The following is a 22,414-nucleotide window of genomic DNA, read 5'->3' on the forward strand; positions in this document are numbered from 1 at the left end:
TCGATCTTACAGCACAAGCCATTGCTGTTCTGTTCAGGAATTTTTCCCCTGTGCCCATATCTTCAAGGCTTTTCCCCACTTTCTCCTCTATAAGTTTCAGTGTCTCTGGTTTTAAGTGAAGTTCCTTGATCCACTTAGATTTGACCTTAGTACAAGGAGATAAGTATGGATCGATTCGCATTCTTCTACATGATCACAACCAGTTGTGCCAGCACCAATTGTTGAAGATGCTGTCTTTCTTCCACTGGATGGTTTTAGCTCCCTTGTCGAAGATCAAGTGACCATAGGTGTGTGGGTTCATTTCTGGGTCTTCAATTCTATTCCATTGGTCTACTTGTCTGTCTCTATACCAGTACCATGCAGTTTTTATCACAATTGCTCTGTAGTAAAGCTTTAGGTCAGGCATGGTGATTCCACCAGAGGTTCTTTTATCCTTGAGAAGAGTTTTTGCTATCCTATGTTTTTTGTTATTCCAGATGAATTTGCGAATTGCTCCTTCTAATTCGTTGAAGAATTGAGTTGGAATTTTGATGGGGATTGCATTGAATCTGTAAATTGCTTTTGGCAAGATAGCCATCTTTACAATGTCGATCCTGCCAATCCATGAGCATGGGAGATCCTTCCATCTTCTGAGATCTTCTTTAATTTCTTTCTTTAGAGACTTGAAGTTTTTATCATACAGATCTTTCACTTCCTTAGTTAGAGTCACGCTGAGATATTTTATATTATTTGTGACTATTGAGAAGGGTGTTGTTTCCCTAATTTCTTTCTCAGCCTGTTTATTCTTTGTATAGAGAAAGGCCATTGACTTGTTTGAGTTTATTTTATATCCAGCTACTTCACCGAAGCTGTTTATCAGGTTTAGGAGTTCTCTGGTGGAATTTTTGGGGTCACTTATATACACTATCATATCATCTGCAAAAAGTGATATTTTGACTTCCTCTTTTCCAATTTGTATCCCCTTGATCTCCTTTTGTTGTCGAATTGCTCTGGCTAATACTTCAAGTACTATGTTGAAAAGGTAGGGAGAAAGTGGGCAGCCTTGTCTAGACCCTGATTTTAGTGGGATTGCTTCCAGCTTCTCTCCATTTACTTTGATGTTGGCTACTGGTTTGCTGTAGATTGCTTTTATCATGTTTAGGTATGGGCCTTGAATTCCTGATCTTTCCAGCACTTTTATCATGAATGGGTGTTGGATCTTGTCAAATGCTTTTTCTGCATCTAACGAGATGATCATGTGGTTTTTGTCTTTGAGTTTGTTTATATAATGGATTACATTGATAGATTTTCGTATTTTAAACCATCCCTGCATCCCTGGAATAAAACCTACTTGGTCAGGATGGATGATTGCTTTAATGTGTTCTTGGATTCGGTTAGCGAGAATTTTATTGAGGATTTTTGCATCGATATTCATAAGAGAAATTGGTCTGAAGTTCTCTATCTTTGTTGGATCTTTCTGTGGTTTAGGTATCAGAGTAATAGTGGCTTCATAAAATGAGTTGGGTAGAGTACCTTCTACTTCTATCTTGTGAAAAAGTTTGTGCAGAACTGGAATTAGATCTTCTTTGAAGGTCTGATAGAACTCTGCACTAAACCCGTCTGTTCCTGGGCTTTTTTGGGCTGGGAGACTATTTATAACTGCTTCTATTTCTTTAGGGGATATGGGACTGTTCAGAAGGTCAACTTGATCCTGATTCAACTTTGGTACCTGGCATCTGTCCAGAAATTTGTCCATTTCGTCCAGGTTTTCCAGTTTTGTTGAGTATAGCCTTTTGTAGAAGGATCTGATGGTGTTTTGGATTTCTTCAGGATCTGTTGCCATGCCTCCCTTTTCATCTCCGATTTTGTTAATTAGGATTTTGTCCCTGTGCCCTCTAGTGAATCTAGCTAAGGGTTTATCTATCTTGTTGATTTTCTCAAAGAACCAACTCCTCATTTGGTTAATTCTTTGAATAGTTCTTCTTGTTTCCACTTGGTTGATTTCACCCCTGAGTTTGATTATTTCCTGCCGTCTACTCCTCTTGGGTGAATTTGCTTCCTTTTTTTTCTAGAGCTTTTAGATGTGTTGTCAAGCTGATAGTATGTGCTCTCTCCCATTTCTTCTTGGAGGCACTCAGAGCTATGAGTTTCCCTCTTAGAAATGCTTTCATTGTGTCCCAAAGGTTTGGGTACGTTGTGGCTTTATTTTCATTAAACTCTAAAAAGTCTTTAATTTCTTTCTTTATTCCTTCCTTGACCAAGGTATCATTGAGAAGAGTGTTGTTCAGTTTCCACGTGAATGTTGGTTTTCTATTATTTATTTTGTTATTGAAGATCAGCCTTAGTGCATGGTGATCTGATAGGATACATGGGACAATTTCAATATTTTTGAATCTGTTGAGGCCTGTTTTGTGACCGATTATGTGGTCAATTTTGGAGAAGGTACCATGAGGTGCTGAGAAGAAGGTATATCCTTTTGTTTTAGGATAAAATGTTCTGTAGATATCTGTCAGATCCATTTGTTTCATCACTTCTGTTAGTTTCAGTGTGTCCCTGTTTAGTTTCTGTTTCCATGATCTGTCCATTGGTGAAAGTGGTGTGTTGAACTCTCCCACTATTATTGTGTGAGGTGCAATGTGTGCTTTGAGCTTTACTAAAGTTTCTCTAATGAATGTGGCTGCCCTTGTATTTGGAGCATAGATATTCAGTATTGAGAGTTCCTCTTGGAGGATTTTACCTTTGATGAGAACGAAGTGCCCCTCCTTGTCTTTTTTGATGACTTTGGGTTGGAAGTCAATCTTATCAGATATTAGGATGGCTACTCCAGCTTGTTTCTTCATACCATTTGCTTGGAAAATTGTTTTTCAGCCTTTCATTCTGAGGTAGTGTCTATCTTTTTCTCTGAGATGTGTTTCCTGTAAGCAGCAAAATGTTGGGTCTTGTTTGTGTAGCCAGTTTGTTAGTCTATGTCTTTTTATTGGGGAGTTGAGACCATTGATGTTAAGAGATATTAAGGAAAAGTAATTATTGCTTCCTGTTATTTTTGTTGTTAAAGTTGGCATTCTGTTCTTGTGGCTGTCTTCTTTTAGGTTTGTTGAGGGATTACCTTCCTGTTTTTTCTAGGGCGTTGTTCCTGTTCTTGTATTGGTTTTTTTCTGTTATTATCCTTTGGAGGGCTGGATTCATGGAGAGATAATGTGTGAATTTGGTTTTCTCGTGGAATACTTTGGTTTCTCCATCTATGGTAATTGAGAGTTTGGCTGGGTATAGTAGCCTGGGCTGGAATTTGTGTTCTCTTAGTGTCTGTATAACTTCTGTCCAGGCTCTTCTGGCTTTCATAGTCTCTGGTGAAAAATCTGGTGTAATTCTGATAGGCTTGCCTTTATATGTTACTTGACCTTTTTCCCTTACTGCTTTTAGTATTCTATCTTTATTTAGTGCATTTGTTGTTCTGATTATTATGTGTCGGGAGGAATTTCTTTTCTGGTCCAGTCTATTTGGAGTTCTGTAGGCTTCTTGTATGTTCATAGGCATCTCTTTCTTTAGATTTGGGAAGTTTTCTTCAATTATTTTGTTGAAGATGTTTGCTGGTCCTTTGAGTTGAAAATCTTCATTCTCATCCACTCCTATTATCCGTAGGTTTGGTCTTCTCATTGTGTCCTGGATTTCCTGGATATTTTGAGTTAGGATCTTTTTGCATTTTCCATTTTCTTTGATTGTTGTGCCTATGTTCTCTATGGAATCTTCTGCACCTGAGATTCTCTCTTCCATCTCTTGTATTCTGTTGCTGATGCTCAAATCTATGGTTCCAGATTTCTTTCCTAGGGTTTCTATCTCCAGTGTTGCCTCACTTTGAGTTTTCTTTATTGTGTTTACTTCCCTTTTTAGGTCTAGTATGGTTTTGTTCATTTCCATCACCTGTTTGTATGTTTTTTCCTCTTTTTCTGTAAGGACTTCTACCTGTTTGATTGTGTTTTCCTGTTTTTCTTTAAGGACTTGTAACTCTTTAGCAGTGTTCTCCTGTATTTCTTTAAGTGATTTATTAAAGTCCTTCTTGATGTCCTCTACCATCATCATGAGATATGCTTTTATATCTAGGTCTAGGTTTTCGGGTGTGTTGGGGTGTCCTGGACTGGACGAAGTGGGAGTGCTGGGTTCTGATGATGGTGAGTGGTCTTGGTTCCTGTTAGAAAGATTCCTACGTTTACCTTTCGCCATCTGGTAATCTCTGGAGTTAGTAGTTATAGTTGACTCTGTTTAGAGATTGTTCTTCTGGTGAATCTGTTACTGTCTATCAGCAGACCTGGGAGACAGATTCTCTCCTCTGAGTTTCAGTGCTCCGAGCACTCTCTGCTGGCAAGCTCTTTTACAGGGAAGGTGCACAGATATCTTGTTTTTGGACCTCCTCCTGGCCGAAAAAGAAGGCCCAAAACAGGGCCTTTCTCAGAAGCTGTGTTGCTTTGGCAGTTCCCAGAAGCTGTCAGCTTCTGTGGTACAGACTCTCACCTGTGCAGACTAAATTCCTAAGTTCCAGGGAGTCCCGGAACCAAGATGGCGACCGCTGCTGCTGAGGCTGAGGCCGCCTCCCAAGCCAGGCGGACACCTGTCCTCTGGTCCGGACGGTGGCCGGCTGTCTGCTCACATGCAGTTTTAAAAGCATAAAGTGAATTGAACATCTGTGTCAATAACATGCTAACATCAATAATAAGAATGATTCAAGGAACACATGTAAATGAGTTAGTGCAATCACTCATTTAAGTGAATACATAAAAGAAAGAGATGGGTCCAGGCAGGTGCTCTTGTGCAGATACACACAAATTAGTTAATGGACCCAACAAACCAAAGTTTTATTTGAGATGGTGTTGGCATTTTTAATCGGTCCAAGACAGAGTATAAAAACTGAAATTGAATCGCCAGCTTTTTTACTGTGTTTTCATACTTGCTCAGTTCCTTTCCTGCAGGTGATAAATGCACCATGGTCATTTCAACATTAACACCAGAATTCCTGACTCAAAGATATGCACGTGTGAGCATGATATGTGCTAAGGGGTAAAAATGCACTGACAGAAAGTGTAGAGCTCAGTCTATTCATATACATTCAACCATATACCAATTACATACATTATCAGAAGCTGCCAGTAACAAGTTTTCCAACATACATTAAACATTGCAGTTTAATGAAGAGGATACTTGAAAACTAATACATTATATCAGTAAAGTAAATATAGTAAGGAGAAGAACAGGCAGAACATACCAGAAATAAGACACCGAAAGCACTCTAAGAATCAACACAGGAAAGGATTCCTAATAGATGCTGAGCTACTGGAAGCTGGGAAAAGAGGATTAAGAAAACTCTGACAGAGGCTGCTCATGGCTTTGTGCTTTACTAAATGCAAGGTTTTGAAACATGTTAGAAAAATCTGCCAACCTCAGTTTCCTCGTGAAAACTGGGAAGGACTGATCCATACAGTCGTGGAGTCTCCCAACTAACAGTTACTTTTGGAGAATTTTATGGAAGATGTACAATGAATTTCTAAAGTACAATTAAAATCTTATTTTTTTATAACTCTCTAGTCTAGCAGCTACCTCTTCACCTCCCACCCTGCAAGGCAAGTTCCTGCCCCAAGCCTTTTGCATGAGCTGTTCATCAAGGCTGAGATTGTCTTTCCCATTTGCTATAGGTCTAGGTCCTTCTGTTCTCTTTGGTCAGAGGTTGCATGATTCTTTAGAACACACTTTATTAACCACGTAACCTCTAGTGGCCAGTAGCCAACCTGGACATCTACAGAGTATTTCCTTAGTTTCCTTTAGAACATACTCTTGTCATATAAATGTATCGTTTCTCCTAGTCTCATCATATGTTTTTCCAAAACAACAACAACAAAAAAAAACACAAGAATATCTCTCTCTCTCTCCCTCCCTCTCTCTCTCTCATCTTGGCACTGAGGTGATCACTGAATTAAAAAAAATATATATAAAAGAGAAAAAGAGGGAAAGGGAGGCAACAACAAATGTTGCTTTTTTGTTTTGTTTTGTTTTTATTTGTTTCTTTCTTCTGTTTTACTTAATTTCTTCATTTTCTTCATCCAGGAATGTCATTCCTGAAAGTAATTCTATATCTTCCTCAAGGTTGATAGCTATGAACTTTCTAGTATGTGATATATTTAATGAAATTTGGGACTATATTGAAGTGGGGCCTGCCACCAATGCCACTAAGCTTGATAACCTTCTGAGTTCAGTTCGATTCCCAGGACTCACAGCCCACATGATGGATGGAGAGGACCAACTTCTCCACGTTGTCCAGAAACCTCCACAGGTGCATTATGGCATGCTCAAAACTAAATGCACTCTCTCTCTCTCTCTCTCTCTCTCTCTCTCTCTCTCTCTCACACACACACACACACACACACACACACACACACACACACACATATGCATGTGCACACACACATAAACACACATATAAACACATAAACACATACAATGTGTAAAAATGTAATAAAAATGTTATAAAAGAAAAGCAAAAGCCAAAAGCTAAGTTGCTAAAGAATAGATCAAAGATTTTGAGGTTATAAAATCTTACCATCTCTTAAGATATACATGCTGGCTGGATAGATGGTTCTGCGGTTAAGAATGCAGGTGACTCATACAGAGGACCTGAGTCCCAACACTCCTAATCAGAAGGCTCACAACTCTGCAACTCCAGCTCTATTGTAGAGGCAGGAGGTGTCTGAGACCCTCCTCTGGGTTCCAATAGCACTACCTACACAAAGTCACACACTTGTATGCATAATTAAAACGAAATATTTTCGAAGAAATATATATTGTGGGGATGTTTGTTGTTATTGTTACATGTTTTTGCGCATGATGCATTTATCAGCCACTATAATAACAATAGCTAGAACATAGTGGTCAGTTTTCTTTCCTGTTTTCGCTAGCTGCTATATTTTCTGCTCATGCGTGTGTTCTAGTAAGTCAAGCACTGAGCAAATAACGTAACTGACTCTAACATTCATGATACAACTTTGATCTCTAATTTACTTCCAAGTGTAGCATTCTATGATTCTGAAAGTCAGATGAGATCTTTGGTTAGCCTCCACTGCCTCAGAATCATAACCACCAAGAACCAGAATTCCACACTGTTAGGATTTGGATGAAATGGCATTACTGAACAGATATGCTCTGGCAGTATGCTGCATCAATGTCCACATCTATTAAGTTTGTTTACTAACTAGTTTGTTTATTATCTCTCTCATGTTGGGATTTCTGTAGGTGTGGACAGATGGGTTGAAAGTCTTCCTTCAGGCATAACACACATAGGACTGGGCAGATGGGTTCCAATAAGCAACCTTTAGGCCTGGAACACATGGGTGAGAGGAAAAGAGACACACTATTATCTAGTGATGGGTAAAATCAAGTTAGAAATAGACATAATTTAAAATCTAAAATATCAAAAGCAAAACTGGAGGCTGGCACATTGCTGTTTTCTTTCAATGGTGTAAATCTCAGCCTGGTAGTTATTGGTTATAAGTGACCCCAGAAGCCTGGAAAGAAGATCTCTGGTCATAAGAAGATGGCTTCAAACACTTTTTTACTGACACAAGCACATTTCATTTCATTAAATATTTCCATCAGTGATTAGATGAGTGTTTTAGAGACTGCTGAACAAACGGGAGAATAATCTTAATCAGAAATGAAAATGTTTCCCAGGGCAGAGAGATGAGCAAAAATAACATAATGAAGGAACAGGTAAAAAGACAAGAGACTTACGTGTCCCAATACCCAAGGTAAAAGAAAAGAAGCCTTGTACAAGTGTATGGTGGGAAAATTGGTATTTGAGGCAACACATGGAGAAAGAGCAGGAATTACAGATGCAAAGATCGTTGCCAAGACTGACGGCATGAGGTGGCTGGAAAAGTCAGCTGACTTGTAGGCACACCATGTCTGTTCTGATAGCTGGAAGCCAACGATATTGAACAACTTCTGCTGATGCCCACGTTCCTAAGCTGCCATCTCTAATCTGTGCCATGCCCCAAGTGGTATTGGCCTATCAACACAGTACTGGTGAGCACTCTCTGACTTCCAACCCTGGAGAGAAGAGACAGGTTAGAGTACTTATTCCTGCAAGACACTCTCATCAGCCAGTTGAGTCCCTGCCATGCAAACCCTCATGAGTCTCTCCAATAACCATCTCCACACTTACAAGTCTGGATTCCAGGAATAGCGCCTTTCTTCACCTTTTTCAGCAAAGCATGAAAAAAAAAATCTGGCTTTACTAGTCCTAAGGTATGCACCATCCCAAACATGTAATTATGTAAATAGTTTACATGCTTAAATACTTTTTAAAGATGTTTAATTCATGTTATTGATTTGTGTATGAACGCCCTGATTGATAAAGTGACATAATGTGTCTTATATCAAACACTAACAAAAGACCACATGAGTAGCTGCCTCTGGTTATTTAAACATCTCATGTCCCTGTGATAGATTCCGTTAATGCACATGTTACAGATGAGGAGATGGAGGTCCCCTGGGCATTTTGCTTAAGGTCAAACAGCCAGTGTGAGGCTGTGGTGGGTTTGGCTCCATGTTATCTGACTTAAGAGTCCCTCTAGGGCAACAAAAGGGAATTATGGACAGAGAATGAAAAAGAAGAACCAGAAGTCCCCATTATCCACATCTAACCATGCCCTGGGAAATCCATCCCTAATCTTAGCCCCACCCCCACCCCACCCCCAGCCTATGTCAGGCAGCAGATTCCTGCTACCTTCTGTTTCCATGAGTGCTCTCTCCCAGAACTTGACTTCCATTACATTCCCAATCCAATACCCCAGCATCTACTCACCTACTTTCAGCTCCCCTCCTGCAATGAGTAAGCATGCCACACTCAGAACGTTGCTTCTGTCCACAGGGAATTCTAAGGTACCCATCACATAGAGGCATCGAAGCACTGGGAGATCAGTATCCACAAGAACAGTCTTGTCTGCAGGAGACAAAAAGATCACTCAGAGATTAGCCTAAGATGAGAGCCCCTTTCTCTCCTTCAGGGATGCTTCATGCTTCTGACAATTCAGGAACTGCTCCTGTTGTTACCCGAGTCAGGCCAGGTACAGCAACCAGAATAAATATTCCATATGAGGCAGTCTTGTTAAAAAATAGGAAAGAATGTCAGTCATGTGTAGCAAATTTTGTCACTCCTTAATACAACAAATGTTATGGCCAAAAACTTTTGATTATATCCTCAAATACTGCAAATACAACCCCAATTTCATACAAGTTTAGTATGGAAAGATATGAACTCTGTAAGCTTCATATGTGTGTCCTCAATTTTAACTCTAGTTTCAAGGCATACAGAGCAATAGCTAAGGCCTTGGCCTTGAAAGGAGAGACAATTTGGTTCTAAATCTCAGATCTGCTACGTGCTAGATGGGAGACCAATTTTATCCTTCTCTGTCTCAATTATCTTCTCTGTAAAATGGGAATGAAAATAGTATCTACTTCCTCACAGGTCTTTTGTGGGTATTAAAATATTTAATAGATTATGGTAACCCCCTAATGTTTACAAAGTAATACAAAGTCCACAATGACTCCTCAGTAAGTGCTGAAGAGAAGCATTGCATATACAAATATCCATTTGGTTGGCATACTTATAGGGCTTATGGGTGACTTCAAACCATTATTCTCCTATCTTCAACCCTCCTCCCTTCATCTCCTCCTTTTATCGATTTCAGAAAAGCCTTTTCTGTATAACTTCAAGAGAAATAATCACAGATTTTGCCTGAACTTAACAATAAAGTAATGTATGAATAAAACATTTTCACTTAAAATAGTAAATATTTCATGTAGGCTGAAGTATTAACTGTTGCTCTCTTCAACATGAATTAAAGATGTCCAATAAATGTTTCTGCTTAAATTTCAAGTACCGTAATCACTGACCAGTGTACAGAATTTTTTTAAAGTTCTTTTGATAGTGTAATCTCATTTCTCATGCCAGAAAACAATGTACTGTATCATTCATAGGTACCTGACCAGGCAAATTAACTTGTCGTGAGTAATGCCTTGCTAGTGCTTGCATGATTCCTTAATTAGGAGACCAGACATTCCCTCCTGTGGCAAAGACTAGGAGAATGCAAGCTAACTGGTTACAGTTGTAGACCCCATCTGTTTTTACAGTTAAATGAAGTCACGTAACTGAGTTGAAGCCAATGACATGCAGGCATTCTTCCAGTATAACACCTTCAGCCTAGCCCATACCCTCTGTTACGGTATTTCTCTCAGCTGAGCACAAGGAGTTGATCTCAAAGTAGCTGTATGGTCCAGCATCAGCAGCACCACTCACTCCATGAGGGTGCTGGATTCTAGCTGACAGTAAAGCACTCCTTACCTCCTCCTTAGTGATCTCTATCACTACTGCTCTAGAGAAACACTCTGCCTTTTTCATACTCCCAAGACATTATCAACATATTTAAGTCAGAACATTAGCATGTATTGTTTGAGTTACATCCACACATAATTGCATATTAAATAGTAATTATCACTAAGGCTGCCCCTCCTGTCCTCTTTTTAGAGGAGAACACTAATTTATAAAAGAAAGAAATTGTGCTTATTATAATGTTGGAAATAAACAACATTATAATGTTATAATAAGCACAATTAACCAAGTGTTTCCAGCTCAGGAGAGTTTAGTTCATACACACCGGTAATCCAAGAGTCCATCAGCTTACTAGCATGTATATAAGAACTCGCTCGACAGAGACATAGACCTCAGTCTCATCTTAGGCTCTTCTCATAACATTCAAACAAAAGAGTGAAATAACAAGACAATGCTATAGTTTTTTATATTAAGCAGGCTCACAATTTTGAAGTAAAAAGTTATTTCAAGAAAAGAGTGTTAGAAATTAAAGTTTTGTGTAAATGGTCCTCATGTGTCCCAAACTATAGCCAATGTTTGCATATAGAATTTGATTACACAAAACAATAAACACAATTAAATAACTAATTCATTTGTTCAAAGAATGTGTACAGAACATACACATACAGACACACACTAATGTGCACACATTCACACAGGCACACAATACACACACACACACACACACACACAGGACACTAGACTCCTTGAAGGTAACTCCTGTGTAAAAATATGACAAATACATAGGATTTGGGGTTTTCATTTTATAACATGCCCATCTTAAAGGAACTCTCCTTTTAAATTGTCCTTCCTACTCCAAATGACCCAACCAATTTCCTAAGAATCACACACAGATTAACTGCATGGGACCAGTATATGATTCTTCCCTCATGTGTATTTTATCAAGATATGAAATAAAATGTAGTTTACATTGGGTCTTCAGAACCATTCCAAGGAGTACACACATACATACAATTGAGCCACATCCAGGAAGAAAGGAGGGGCTGCAGGGAAGAGAAGTATTAGTATTGTTTCTTTAGATGTTATATTTTGCACTTTCAAGGTTCCTAGATTCAACTCTCCAACTTTGTTCTTCCTTTCCTTTCTTGCAATATGTCAACCCTTTCAAGAAGTCTGAAATGAAAGATGAATGGCTGGTGTTTCTTATCATTTCATGATACAGATACATTAGTAAAATAATGCTATATAGACTTGATGCGATGCTACACTTTAATTAGATGGACGTGGTCTGACTTTTTTTTTATTTCCAGATACTTCTGGTTGAAAAAAAAATGCTAAGGTATCTATTCTGCTCTGATGAAATAAATGTATCTCGTTTAACCTTTTCTGTTAAAGGGGTTCTCCTTGTATCACAGTTGCAGAGATGACACTGAAATGAGCCAAGAAATACAAACTTTATGCTGAAACTGGCCCCTTGAGCAGACAACTGCCAGGTCAAACTGTCCTCAAATATATGGGCAGCTTGTATGTTTTTGTCCTGGTGTGAATCTGAACCAATATGCTATACGCTCTACAAGCATCATCTCTGTGAAATTCCTGAAAGCACTTCTAGAGGTCACTCATAAAAAGTTCTAACCCACTAAACAAATGCACCTCTATCTTCATTGTCCCCTAGTACTTTCCACCTATTCCTAGATGGATGCAGTTCCTCCATCCTATTCTGTCAATGACCAATCTATCCTACTTGAGAGAGTGAGCTCTGGCATATGGAGGGAACCATCTGGAATTTCTATTGCTCAATGGGAGGCTGATGGGGGAGCTGATCTGGAAAGAGCCTCCAAAAAGAAATAATGAGTTCCAGATGTAATTAAAGACTGCCTTTCCCCCCAAAGGGGCTTAGGACCAACCATGGGGTGGTGTCTCTGGGTACCAAATCACACTCTTTTACCACTTGCTCATCCATCAAGTGCTAAGCACCACCATAGTTGCCCTAGTATCTCTTGCCGAGCAACTGCTTTTTGGGTTGATTTCTTAACATGTTCTATTGTGACAATCAGAAATACAAAAAAGCTTTAAAAGAATTATCTGGAAACTTAACTCTAAGAAATATCTTTAGGATTTCCCTGTGTACTGGGCATAATAATAAAAAACAAAGGAGACCTAGTCTTGTACAAATATATCACTATCCTCAAGAACAGAAAAGTGAAGACCTGACCCAAGTGGAAAGACAGATGTCTCTGAGGTGGTCCAGGACTTCTGTACCAGGAGTCACTTAACTAATGTAATCATGAAATAGTTCATATAACTTCAACCTTAGATTTAAACTCAGTTTTCCCCCAGAAAAGTCCAAGAATCAAGGTCACTATTGGGTAGCATCCCAAGGATCTGACACTTGTCTAAATCCTGCAGAAATGAGACAAAGGGCAAAGGGCACAGATCTTGGGAACAATGATGGGTCACATGCATAGGCATGAATTAGGGGAGACAGAACCACTGTCTGTATGGTAGGTTCTGTATCAGGCCCCATAACTTAGGTGGTGCAGACAGTTTCCACCTCAACTCTCCATTGTCGAGTAGGCAGCCTGCCCCAACAGTGGACATAAATGAGGCTTCTAAGGAAGAGCAAGAGCATGCAGGGCACAGAAAGACACACAAGGACCATTTATTTGTAGGGTGTCATTTTCCTGTGCCTTCCGTGAGTAATGGGTTTGTTTCTGCATCCAGACTCAGCTGAGACATTTTCCTGTAAATGCACGAATGAAATGAACAGTAAATGCTAATGTCATCAGATCTCTAGTAAATGAGATAATCCTTCCTTAAATAAAAGAGGAGAGTATTTTTAGCCCAGAATGCAAAGTTATTGCTGTCACTTCCCATCTTTTGTAGCCTTGATTAACTTTAAGGGAATAGACTATCATAATTTATAAATATGGCCAAGAACAATAGTCCAAAAAACAGTGGAAGATTTTATGCATAAATAATTCACAGGGATGAAAGGTTAACATGACTGAAAATTAGTGAAACAATGGCTTCTCAAGAGACCCCTCCCACATAGAAAAACTGAACAGGATTCTGTATGACAATAAGGATACCTTTCCTGTGTAACAGCACTCTGCTCAATGAGCTGCAAGCTTTAGTGTATACTTTTTTAAAAATCAACTCCACACAGGTGCTTTCTTTATTCTATCCTTTCTGTCCTCTCTCTCTCTCTCTCTCTCTCTCTCACTCTCTCTCTCTCTCTTTGTTTTTCCAAACTGGTCTTAAAAATAGGCGAAAGAAACAGTTTGCACAGGGCCTGGAGGCATGATTCAAGAAAGAAAGGCAGACCTCACACCTTGATAGAAAACCATCTGCCTCTCTGGTGTGTGTGTGTGTGTGTGTATGAGAGAGACAGAGAACCAGAGACAGACAGAGAGACAGACTTCAACAGAGATTCAGACATCAAGAAGTGAGATTAGAAAAGAGGAGAAAATAGCCCCACTCATTTAAACTACACACTACCCTACACTACCCTTCCCATCCCTCCCCCCACATACACTCTGAATGCTGTTTCCAGTCCTGTGCAGACATGCATAATCCCCACAGCAGAATCAACACTTTAAATTATGATATTTTAATTGATCAATAAAATGTTTAACATACAATATTTGCCTCTTCCTCTAGTCTATACCATCTGTTCTACATAAACAAACAAAAAAATGGCAAATCTGGGCAATAAGAAGGCTTTTTAAGTAAAATTACCAAGAGTGTCAGATCAATCCTCTGAACTCCAAATTCTGAAAGGAAAGTGCCAGAAAGTGCTACTATCTTCATACTGATGATGGGAAATTAAAGGCTTTTCTCATCTCTCTAGTTTTACTGTTTTCATCCAGGGATAGTGCTACTTACAGTGTTGGCTACTTTTATGTCAGCCTGATGTAAACTGGAATCATTTTGAAAAAAAAGTAACATCAATTGAGTAAATGTGCCAACCACAAGATTGGGCTGTGGTCAGTTTTCTTGATTGATGATTGATATGGGAGGGCCCAGATCACAGTGGTAGGTGATGTCACACCCGGGCTGGTAGTCTTCAGTGCTCTAAGCAAGCAAGCTGAGCCAGGCATGAAGACCAAGCCAGTAATCAGTGTTCCTCCATAGTCTCTGCATCAGTTCCTGTTTTGAATTCCTGCCTTGACTTCCCTGGCTGATAAAACAACAAGCTGTAAGATGGATAAACCCTTTCCTTTCCAAGTTGCTTTTGGTCCTGTTGTGTTAGCTACCACTGCTGACACAGCTACTGTTCTCCATAAAACCTCAAAAACTTTAGCCAGGCTGACTTGAAGTTGCAATTTCAAACATAGACCATGGCCTTCTGCTTGCACCAACAGGTCAAGTACAATAAGAGGAAAAAACATCAAATCTTGAAATCCAAAGAATAACTATGCATTTTGTTAAATTTGAGGTTAGGTGTTAAGCTAAAGCCACATATTTCTTCTACTTCAGCTCATTATAAATGAATATAGGTTGCCATGAAGACTGGGGATAAATTGCTCTCACCAATCCTAATAGTGGATAAGCAAACATATTATGTGGGAAGGAAAAAGCTAGTAACTCTCAGGTGGTCCAAATAATATATTTTTACACAGTACAATTTGTTAAAACCAGACTAAGCTTAAAATGTATTCCAATGTGTATTTGTTTTGATTTGTTTCCCCAAGAAAAACAATGAGACCAACTTCTAATGAATTCGTGTAGGTTCACAGTTTAACACTGAAGAAAAAAGTGTGGAGCCCTAGAAAATTATTTACTCCTGAATGAAGCTCTTTAGGCAAAGATCTGTGCAGCAAACATTTTATTCAGAGAGTTATTTCCTCATGAGTTCCTCATTGGAGACAAAGCCCTGTTTTAGTTTCTACTTCAAAAAGAGAGTACAGTATATGCCAAAATTTATGATTGTTCATTTTTCTTCACTATGTTGATTATTTGTCCTGAATATTTTAATACATTTTTTTCTTTTTCTTTTTTCCAATTTTTATTAGGTATTTTCTTCATTTACATTTCAAATGCTGTCCCGAAAGTCCCCTATACTCTCCCCACACCCTGCTCCCCTAGCACCCACTCCCATTTCTTGGCCCTGGCATTCCTCTGTACTGAGGCATATAAAGTTAGCAATACCAAGGGGCCTCTCTTCCCAATGATGGCCGACTAGGCCATCTTCTGCTACATATGCAGCTAGAGACACGAGCTCCAGGGGGGTACTGGTTAGTTCATATTGTTGTTCCACCTATAGGGTTGCAGACCCCTTCAGCTCCTTGGATACTTTCTCTAGCTACTCCATTGGGGGCCCTGTGTTCCATCCAATAGCTGACTGTGAGCATCCACTTCTGTGTTTGCTACGCACTGGCATAGCATCACAAGAGACAGCTATATCAGCATCCTTTCAGCAAAATCTTGCTGGCATATGCAATAGTGTCTGTGTTCGATGGCTGATTATGGGATGGATCCCCGGGTGCTATAGTCTCTGGATGGTCCATCCTTTTGTCTTAGCTCCAAACTTTGTCTCTGCTACTTCTTCCATGGGTGTTTTGTTCCCAATTCTAAGAAGGGACAAAGTGTCCACACTTTAGTCTTCATTCTTCTTGAGTTTCATGTGTTTTGAAAATTGTATCTTGGGCATTCTAAGTTTCTGGGCTAATATCCACTTATCAGTGAATGCATATCATGTGAATTCTTTTGTATTTGGATTACCTCACTCAGGATCATCCATCTTGGCCAAGTAGGCTTCATTCCAGGGATGCAGAGATGGTTTAATATATGAAAAGCCATCAATACAATCCACCATATAAACAAACTCAAATACAAAAACCACATGATCATTTCCTTAGATGCTGAGAAAGCTTTTGACAAAATCCAACACCCATTCATGATAAATGTGTTGGAAAGATCAGGAATTCAAGGCCCATACCTAGACATAATATAAGCAATCTAGAGCAAACCAGTAAACTAAATGGAGAGAAGCTGGAAGCAATCCCACTAAAATCAAGGACTAGACAAGGTTACCCACTTTCTCCCTACCTATTCAATATAGTACTCGAAGTCCTAGACAGAGCAATTAGACAACAAAATGAGGTCAAGGGGATACAAATTGGAAAGGAAGAAGTCAAAATATCACTATTAGCAGATGATATGATAGTATATATAAGTGAGCCTAAAAATTCCACCAGAGAACTCTTTGTACATTTTTTCTAACTGCAAGAAAACCCCAAAACATTACGATATTCCTTAAAGATGTTGGCATTTGTATTCTAGTTTGCTCTTAAATTTTATATACGCTGTTCTGTGAATATAGATTTATTGCTTGAGAAGTCTTACAATATCATCCTAACATATATTGACTCAGATATTTCAACATGTGATCTAAGTTGGCTAAACAAACCAATTTATATGTAATATTCCTAAATGTATAAAATTATTTTATTATATAAAAGTCTACAAATAATTTCTGTGGTAATTATCATGGTTCTTGACTTTTCTATATATTTAGAGTACACCAGAACCTTTAAGGTCGTGTCTATCTGTCTGTCTGTGGATTTCAATAAATTGTGTGAAGCTAATATAAAGATTTTACTTGGGTTTTCAATTTTTTTCATTTTTAAATTCAAATGTTTTTATGTAAATGTGTTTTTTATTATTTATTAGGTATTTTCCTTATTTATATTTCCAATGCTATCCCAAAAGTCCCCCATGCCCCCCCACTCCCCTACCCACCCATTTCCACTTCTTGGCTCTGGCATTCCCCTGTACTGAGGCATATAAAGTTTGCAAGACCAAGGGGCCTCTCTTTTATCAGTGAAATAGAATCTTTATTCATAATTCCAAGTATATTAGTAATTCCAATAATATTCAGATTCTACAACTTCAGCCAAAATCCCAACATTATATAAAGTACCTCTACATGACTGGCACAGATACTGAAATTTTCCCTTAGTAAAATCCCTCTTTTCAAGGCAGGGCATATGATACTCTCCAAGACAGGAATAGAAAGGATGGCATTATCCCTGATGAATAAATTGGCTCCTGTACCTATTCATTAATTTGCCAATACTATCAAAACTTAAACAATGACAGATGCTGCTCAAATGCTCCCACTTCGTGAAGAGGGATAACTTTAGATTTATTTTGGGGATGGGCTTTTATTGTGAAGCTCAGTCTGACCTTGAGCATGTCAGCCTTCCCCCTCCACCTCTGGCCCACAGGGACTATGAGTATGTTTCTGCGTTGAGAAGAAACTTTTAATGCAACTAATCAGGTTGAAATGTTTGCTGAAAGGAGGAAGTAGACTTGAAGACGTTTTAGTATTTACCTCTGATGAAATCATCAGAATAACCATAACAATAAAGGAAACGTTGTGAGATCCTACTGCAAGGCAAAGAAAATAATAGTTCTGCAGTTACTGGCATTTCTCAAATGTGTCTGCATTTCCTCCCTCAGGGTCTGTTCCCTGACAAAGACTACACAGAGAGAGACATCACAGGGGTGATGATAAATATTATGAGAAATAACACATGCAAGAGCATGTGCCAGACACAGAAAAGGACTTCATCACTGTCATCTCTTTCACACGTCAAATATGTAGGTCTGGATGCTCACTACACCCCTGACATTCCTCTGTTGTGTGAACATGGGCCAAGAATTTGAAAACTAAGAACTGTTGGAGGAAATGGATATTAAAACACAAGCAACACAGACCTATAGAATGACAAACTGTGTAACTTAGTAAGCAGAAAGGTATGTAACGCTGAAAGAGAGAGAGGTTAGTGCATTGGAAGTACTGCAAAAAACTCACAAGGGTAACAGAACTAAGGACCGTGATGCAGGACAATGAGAAGAGAGTCAGTGAGACAAGTAGGCAAGAGCAGAGCAAGCAGGACTTTGGCAGATCTATAGAATAACAATGAACTTCATCCCGAGGATGATGTCAAGCCACTGACAGGTTTCTAGCATGCAGAGAAATCCCACAATTAAGTTGTGATCTGAAATTATGAGCAGAAGGTCACGTGTAGAGGGAAGAAGAATGGTAAGGATAATAGAGCAGTTCAGAGTCACTCTAGTGGTGCACTTGGGAGGTGATGGTGCTCTGGCTTCCTCTGACTGGCTCTTGATGCTTCAACCCATCTTGGCTACTCAGATTCCTGAATGTTTCTAAAACCTATACTTTTAGAATTATTAATGGAATGTGATAAGACAGCTGAACAACAACAAAAAAAGGCAAGTGGAGAGGCAGACTGCAGTGTCCTTGGGTTTAGTGTCAAGAGTTCTTGAAGCAATCTACAGATTCAATGCAATCCCCATCAAAATTCCAACACAATTCTTCAACGAATTAGAAGGAGCAATTTGCAAATTCATCTGGAATAACAAAAAACCGAGGATAGCAAAAACTCTTCTCAAGGATAAAAGAACCTCTGGTGGAATCACCATGCCTGACCTAAAGCTTTACTACAGAGCAATTGTGATAAAAACTGCATGGTACTGGTATAGAGACAGACAAGTGGACCAATGGAATAGAATTGAAGACCCAGAAATGAACCCACACACCTATGGTCACTTGATCTTCGACAAGGGAGCCAAAACCATCCAGTGGAAGAAAGACAGCATTTTCAACAATTGGTGCTGGCACAACTGGTTGTGATCATGTAGAAGAATGCGAATCGATCCATACTTATCTCCTTGTACTAAGGTCAAATCTAAGTGGATCAAGGAACTTCACATAAAACCAGAGACACTGAAACTTATAGAGGAGAAAGTGGGGAAAAGCCTTGAAGATATGGGCACAGGGGAAAAATTCCTGAACAGAACAGCAATGGCTTGTGCTGTAAGATCGAGAATTGACAAATGGGACCTAATGAAACTCCAAAGTTTCTGCAAGGCAAAAGACACTGTCTATAAGACAAAAAGACCACCAACAGACTGGGAAAGGATCTTTACCTATCCTAAATCAGATAGGGGACTAATATCCAACATATATAAAGAACTCAAGAAGGTGGACCTCAGAAAATCAAATAACCCCCTTAAAAAATGGGGCTCAGAACTGAATAAAGAATTCTCACCTGAGGAATACCGAATGGCAGAGAAGCACCTGAAAAAATGTTCAACATCCTTAATCATCAGGGAAATGCAAATCAAAACAACCCTGAGATTCCACCTCACACCAGTGAGAATGGCTAAGATCAAAAATTCAGGTGACAGCAGATGCTGGCGAGGATGTGGAGAAAGAGGAACACTCCTCCATTGTTGGTGGGATTGCAGGCTTGTACAACCACTCTGGAAATCAGTCTGGCGGTTCCTCAGAAAATTGGACATAGTACTACCGGAGGATCCAGCAATACCTCTCCTGGGCATATATCCAGAAGAAGCCCCAACTGGTAAGAAGGACACATGCTCCACTATGTTCATAGCAGCCTTATTTATAATAGCCAGAAACTGGAAAGAACCCAGATGCCCCTCAACAGAGGAATGGATACAGAAAATGTGGTACATCTACACAATGGAGTACTACTCAGCTATTAAAAAGAATGAATTTATGAAATTCCTAGCCAAATGGATGGACCTGGAGAGCATCATCCTGAGTGAGGTAACACAATCACAAAGGAACTCACACAATATGTACTCACTGATAAGTGGATACTAGCCCAAAACCTAGGATACCCACGATATAAGATACAATTTCCTAAACACATGAAACTCAAGAAAAATGAAGACTGAAGTGTGGACACTATGCCCCTCCTTAGAAGTGGGAACAAAACACCCATGGAAGGAGTTACAGAAACAAAGTTTGGAGCTGAGATGAAAGGATGGACCATGTAGAGACTGCCATATCCAGGGATCCACCCCATAATCAGCATCCAAACGCTGACACCATTGCATATACTAGCAAGATTTTATCGAAAGGACCCAGATGTAGCTGTCTCTTGTGAGACTATGCCGGGGCCTAGCAAACACAGAAGTGGATGCTCACAGTCAGCTAATGGATGGATCACAGGGCTCCCAATGGAGGAGCTAGAGAAAGTACCCAAGGAGCTAAAGGGATCTTCAACCCTATAGGTGGAACAACATTATGAACTAACCAGTACCCCTGAGCTCTTGACTCTAGCTGCATATGTATCAAAAGATGGCCTAGTCGGCCATCACTGGAAAGAGAGGCCCATTGGACACGCAGACTTTGTGTGCCCCGGTACAGGGGAACGCCAGGGCCAAAGGGGGGGAGTGGGTGGGTAGGGGAGTGGGGGTGGGTGGGTAAGGGGGACTTTTGGTATAGCATTGGAAATGTAAATGAGCTAAATACCTAATAAAAAATGGAAAAAAAAAAAAAAAAAAAAAGAGTTCTTGAAGTCACCCCAGAAAAAATGTCAAGTTGAGAGGATAAAAGAAGAAAATATTTCATGGTTTCTACTGATGGTGTCATCTGTTGATGGCCTCACAACTGGCAAATTTATTTTCTTGGAAATCACTAAGGGCAAAGAGACAATGAAGAGAGATGAATCGGGTTTTAGAACTGGATGAGAGACTCTGGAAACTTTTTGATCACATAAATGTGCGTGTGTGCTAACAGAAGGTACTATGTAGAGGAAGAAGGGAAGATGGGGTAAGGATTGAAAAGTGGAAGCCAAAAGAATGAGGGACTTAAAAGGGAAGAAAGGAGAGGATGGCAGGGGCGCTGCGAGCCTTGGGCACTTACCTCCTTTAGGAAAGAGCCTCAAAGCAAAGAGTAAAGTACACACCACTGACACTCAGGTGGGAGCAGCTTTAGTTCACTCAAATTATTCCATTTAAAAAATTAGTCTATACCTGTCAACAGACAATTAAGAATGACTCCCAAAAACAAATAAAAGTAAAAAAAAAAAAAAAATGACTTCCAAAATAACCTTTTTTTGTGTGAAGTAAGTCTGTAACCTGGGTATTTAACTTACTGTACTTAATAAGAACTAGTATGTAAGAATTAATGACTGGGGTGTAAGCACAATGTGGACATTGGTGAAAGTACACTCATCTATCAGTATGCAAATCAAGCCCATTTCATTCTCAAATAAAGAATGTAAATGATGTAACATGGGCGAGCCTTGAAAACTTTAGGCTAAGTGAAAGCAATTAAGTGCGTAATTCCATTTATATAAAATGTGTAGAACCGACCAAAGGAAGAGGAGGAGGGAAGGGAGGAAAAGGTGGTGATGGTGGAAATGGTAGTTGCCCAGGGCTAGGAAAGACGGGATATTAAGGAGTTATGGATAATAGGTGAGAGGGTTCTCTACAAAGTAATGAAACATCCTAAAATTGACTATGGTGTTGGTTACATGATTCTATAAATACATTAAAGCCTTAGATGGATGAATTGTGTGGTATACAAATTCAATGTTATTAATACATCTCTTTCAAAGTGATGTATTTTATGAAGGAATATGAAAAAAATCTTAAAATGCATTTTTTCAAGCAGTTTGAAATGTGCTATTTGTGAAAAGGTACAAAAGTGACATTATGTATAGATAATGAGTTTGAAATGTTTTTTATAAGTGGAATAGACTCTCTCTGTTGGAAAACCCCCAAGAGCAAGCAGCGTTGTCACCTGCAGGAAATAAAAAATGTGGAGGACAAAATTACTTGTGGATAAAAATACAAAGAATATTCATTGTTCCTTAGGAAAAAAAAATGTGCTTCTGGGTTTTAAAGCTTTAGAGCTAGTGGGGTGGCTGAGAGGAGAAAGGTCCTTATTTCTGAGCATAGTTACTTAACCTCCATGTCCAAAATACATAAGGAGAAGAGAGACAACTTCTACAAGTTATTCTTAGACTTCCACACACCGTGGCATGTGTATGCACATATACATGCACCACAAATAAGTTGACTAATTAATATTTTAACTTACCTTTTAATTTTTTATTTATTTTATATTTTAGACATGTATTTATATTTAATATAAATTCATATAACAAAGAAATTCATATAATAAATTTACTAAATAAATATATTATTTATATTTAACATAAAGAATATCAAATATTTATTTAATATTTTAATTAACATTTTCTGAAG

The 22,414-nt window shown here is 39.0% G+C and overlaps 1 protein-coding gene across 3 annotated transcripts in view; it reads right to left on the reverse strand.

Annotated features, from left to right (window-relative positions):
* Positions 1-22,414, reverse strand: part of Pkhd1 (polycystic kidney and hepatic disease 1) — a 560,304-nt gene that overhangs the window by 172,698 nt on the left and 365,192 nt on the right. For 2 of the 3 annotated variants that reach the window (NM_153179.3, XM_011238384.3), the window contains exon 53: positions 8,825-8,962. In NM_153179.3, coding sequence (NP_694819.2) covers positions 8,825-8,962 — 138 coding nt within the window. Of the gene's footprint in view, positions 1-6,567; positions 7,337-8,824; positions 8,963-22,414 lie in introns of those variants that run through there. The other variant, XM_006495521.2, reaches the window with a different exon arrangement.

The sequence above is a fragment of the Mus musculus genome, chromosome 1 (genome assembly GCF_000001635.26).
Source record: "Mus musculus strain C57BL/6J chromosome 1, GRCm38.p6 C57BL/6J".
Lineage (NCBI taxonomy): Eukaryota > Metazoa > Chordata > Mammalia > Rodentia > Muridae > Mus > Mus musculus.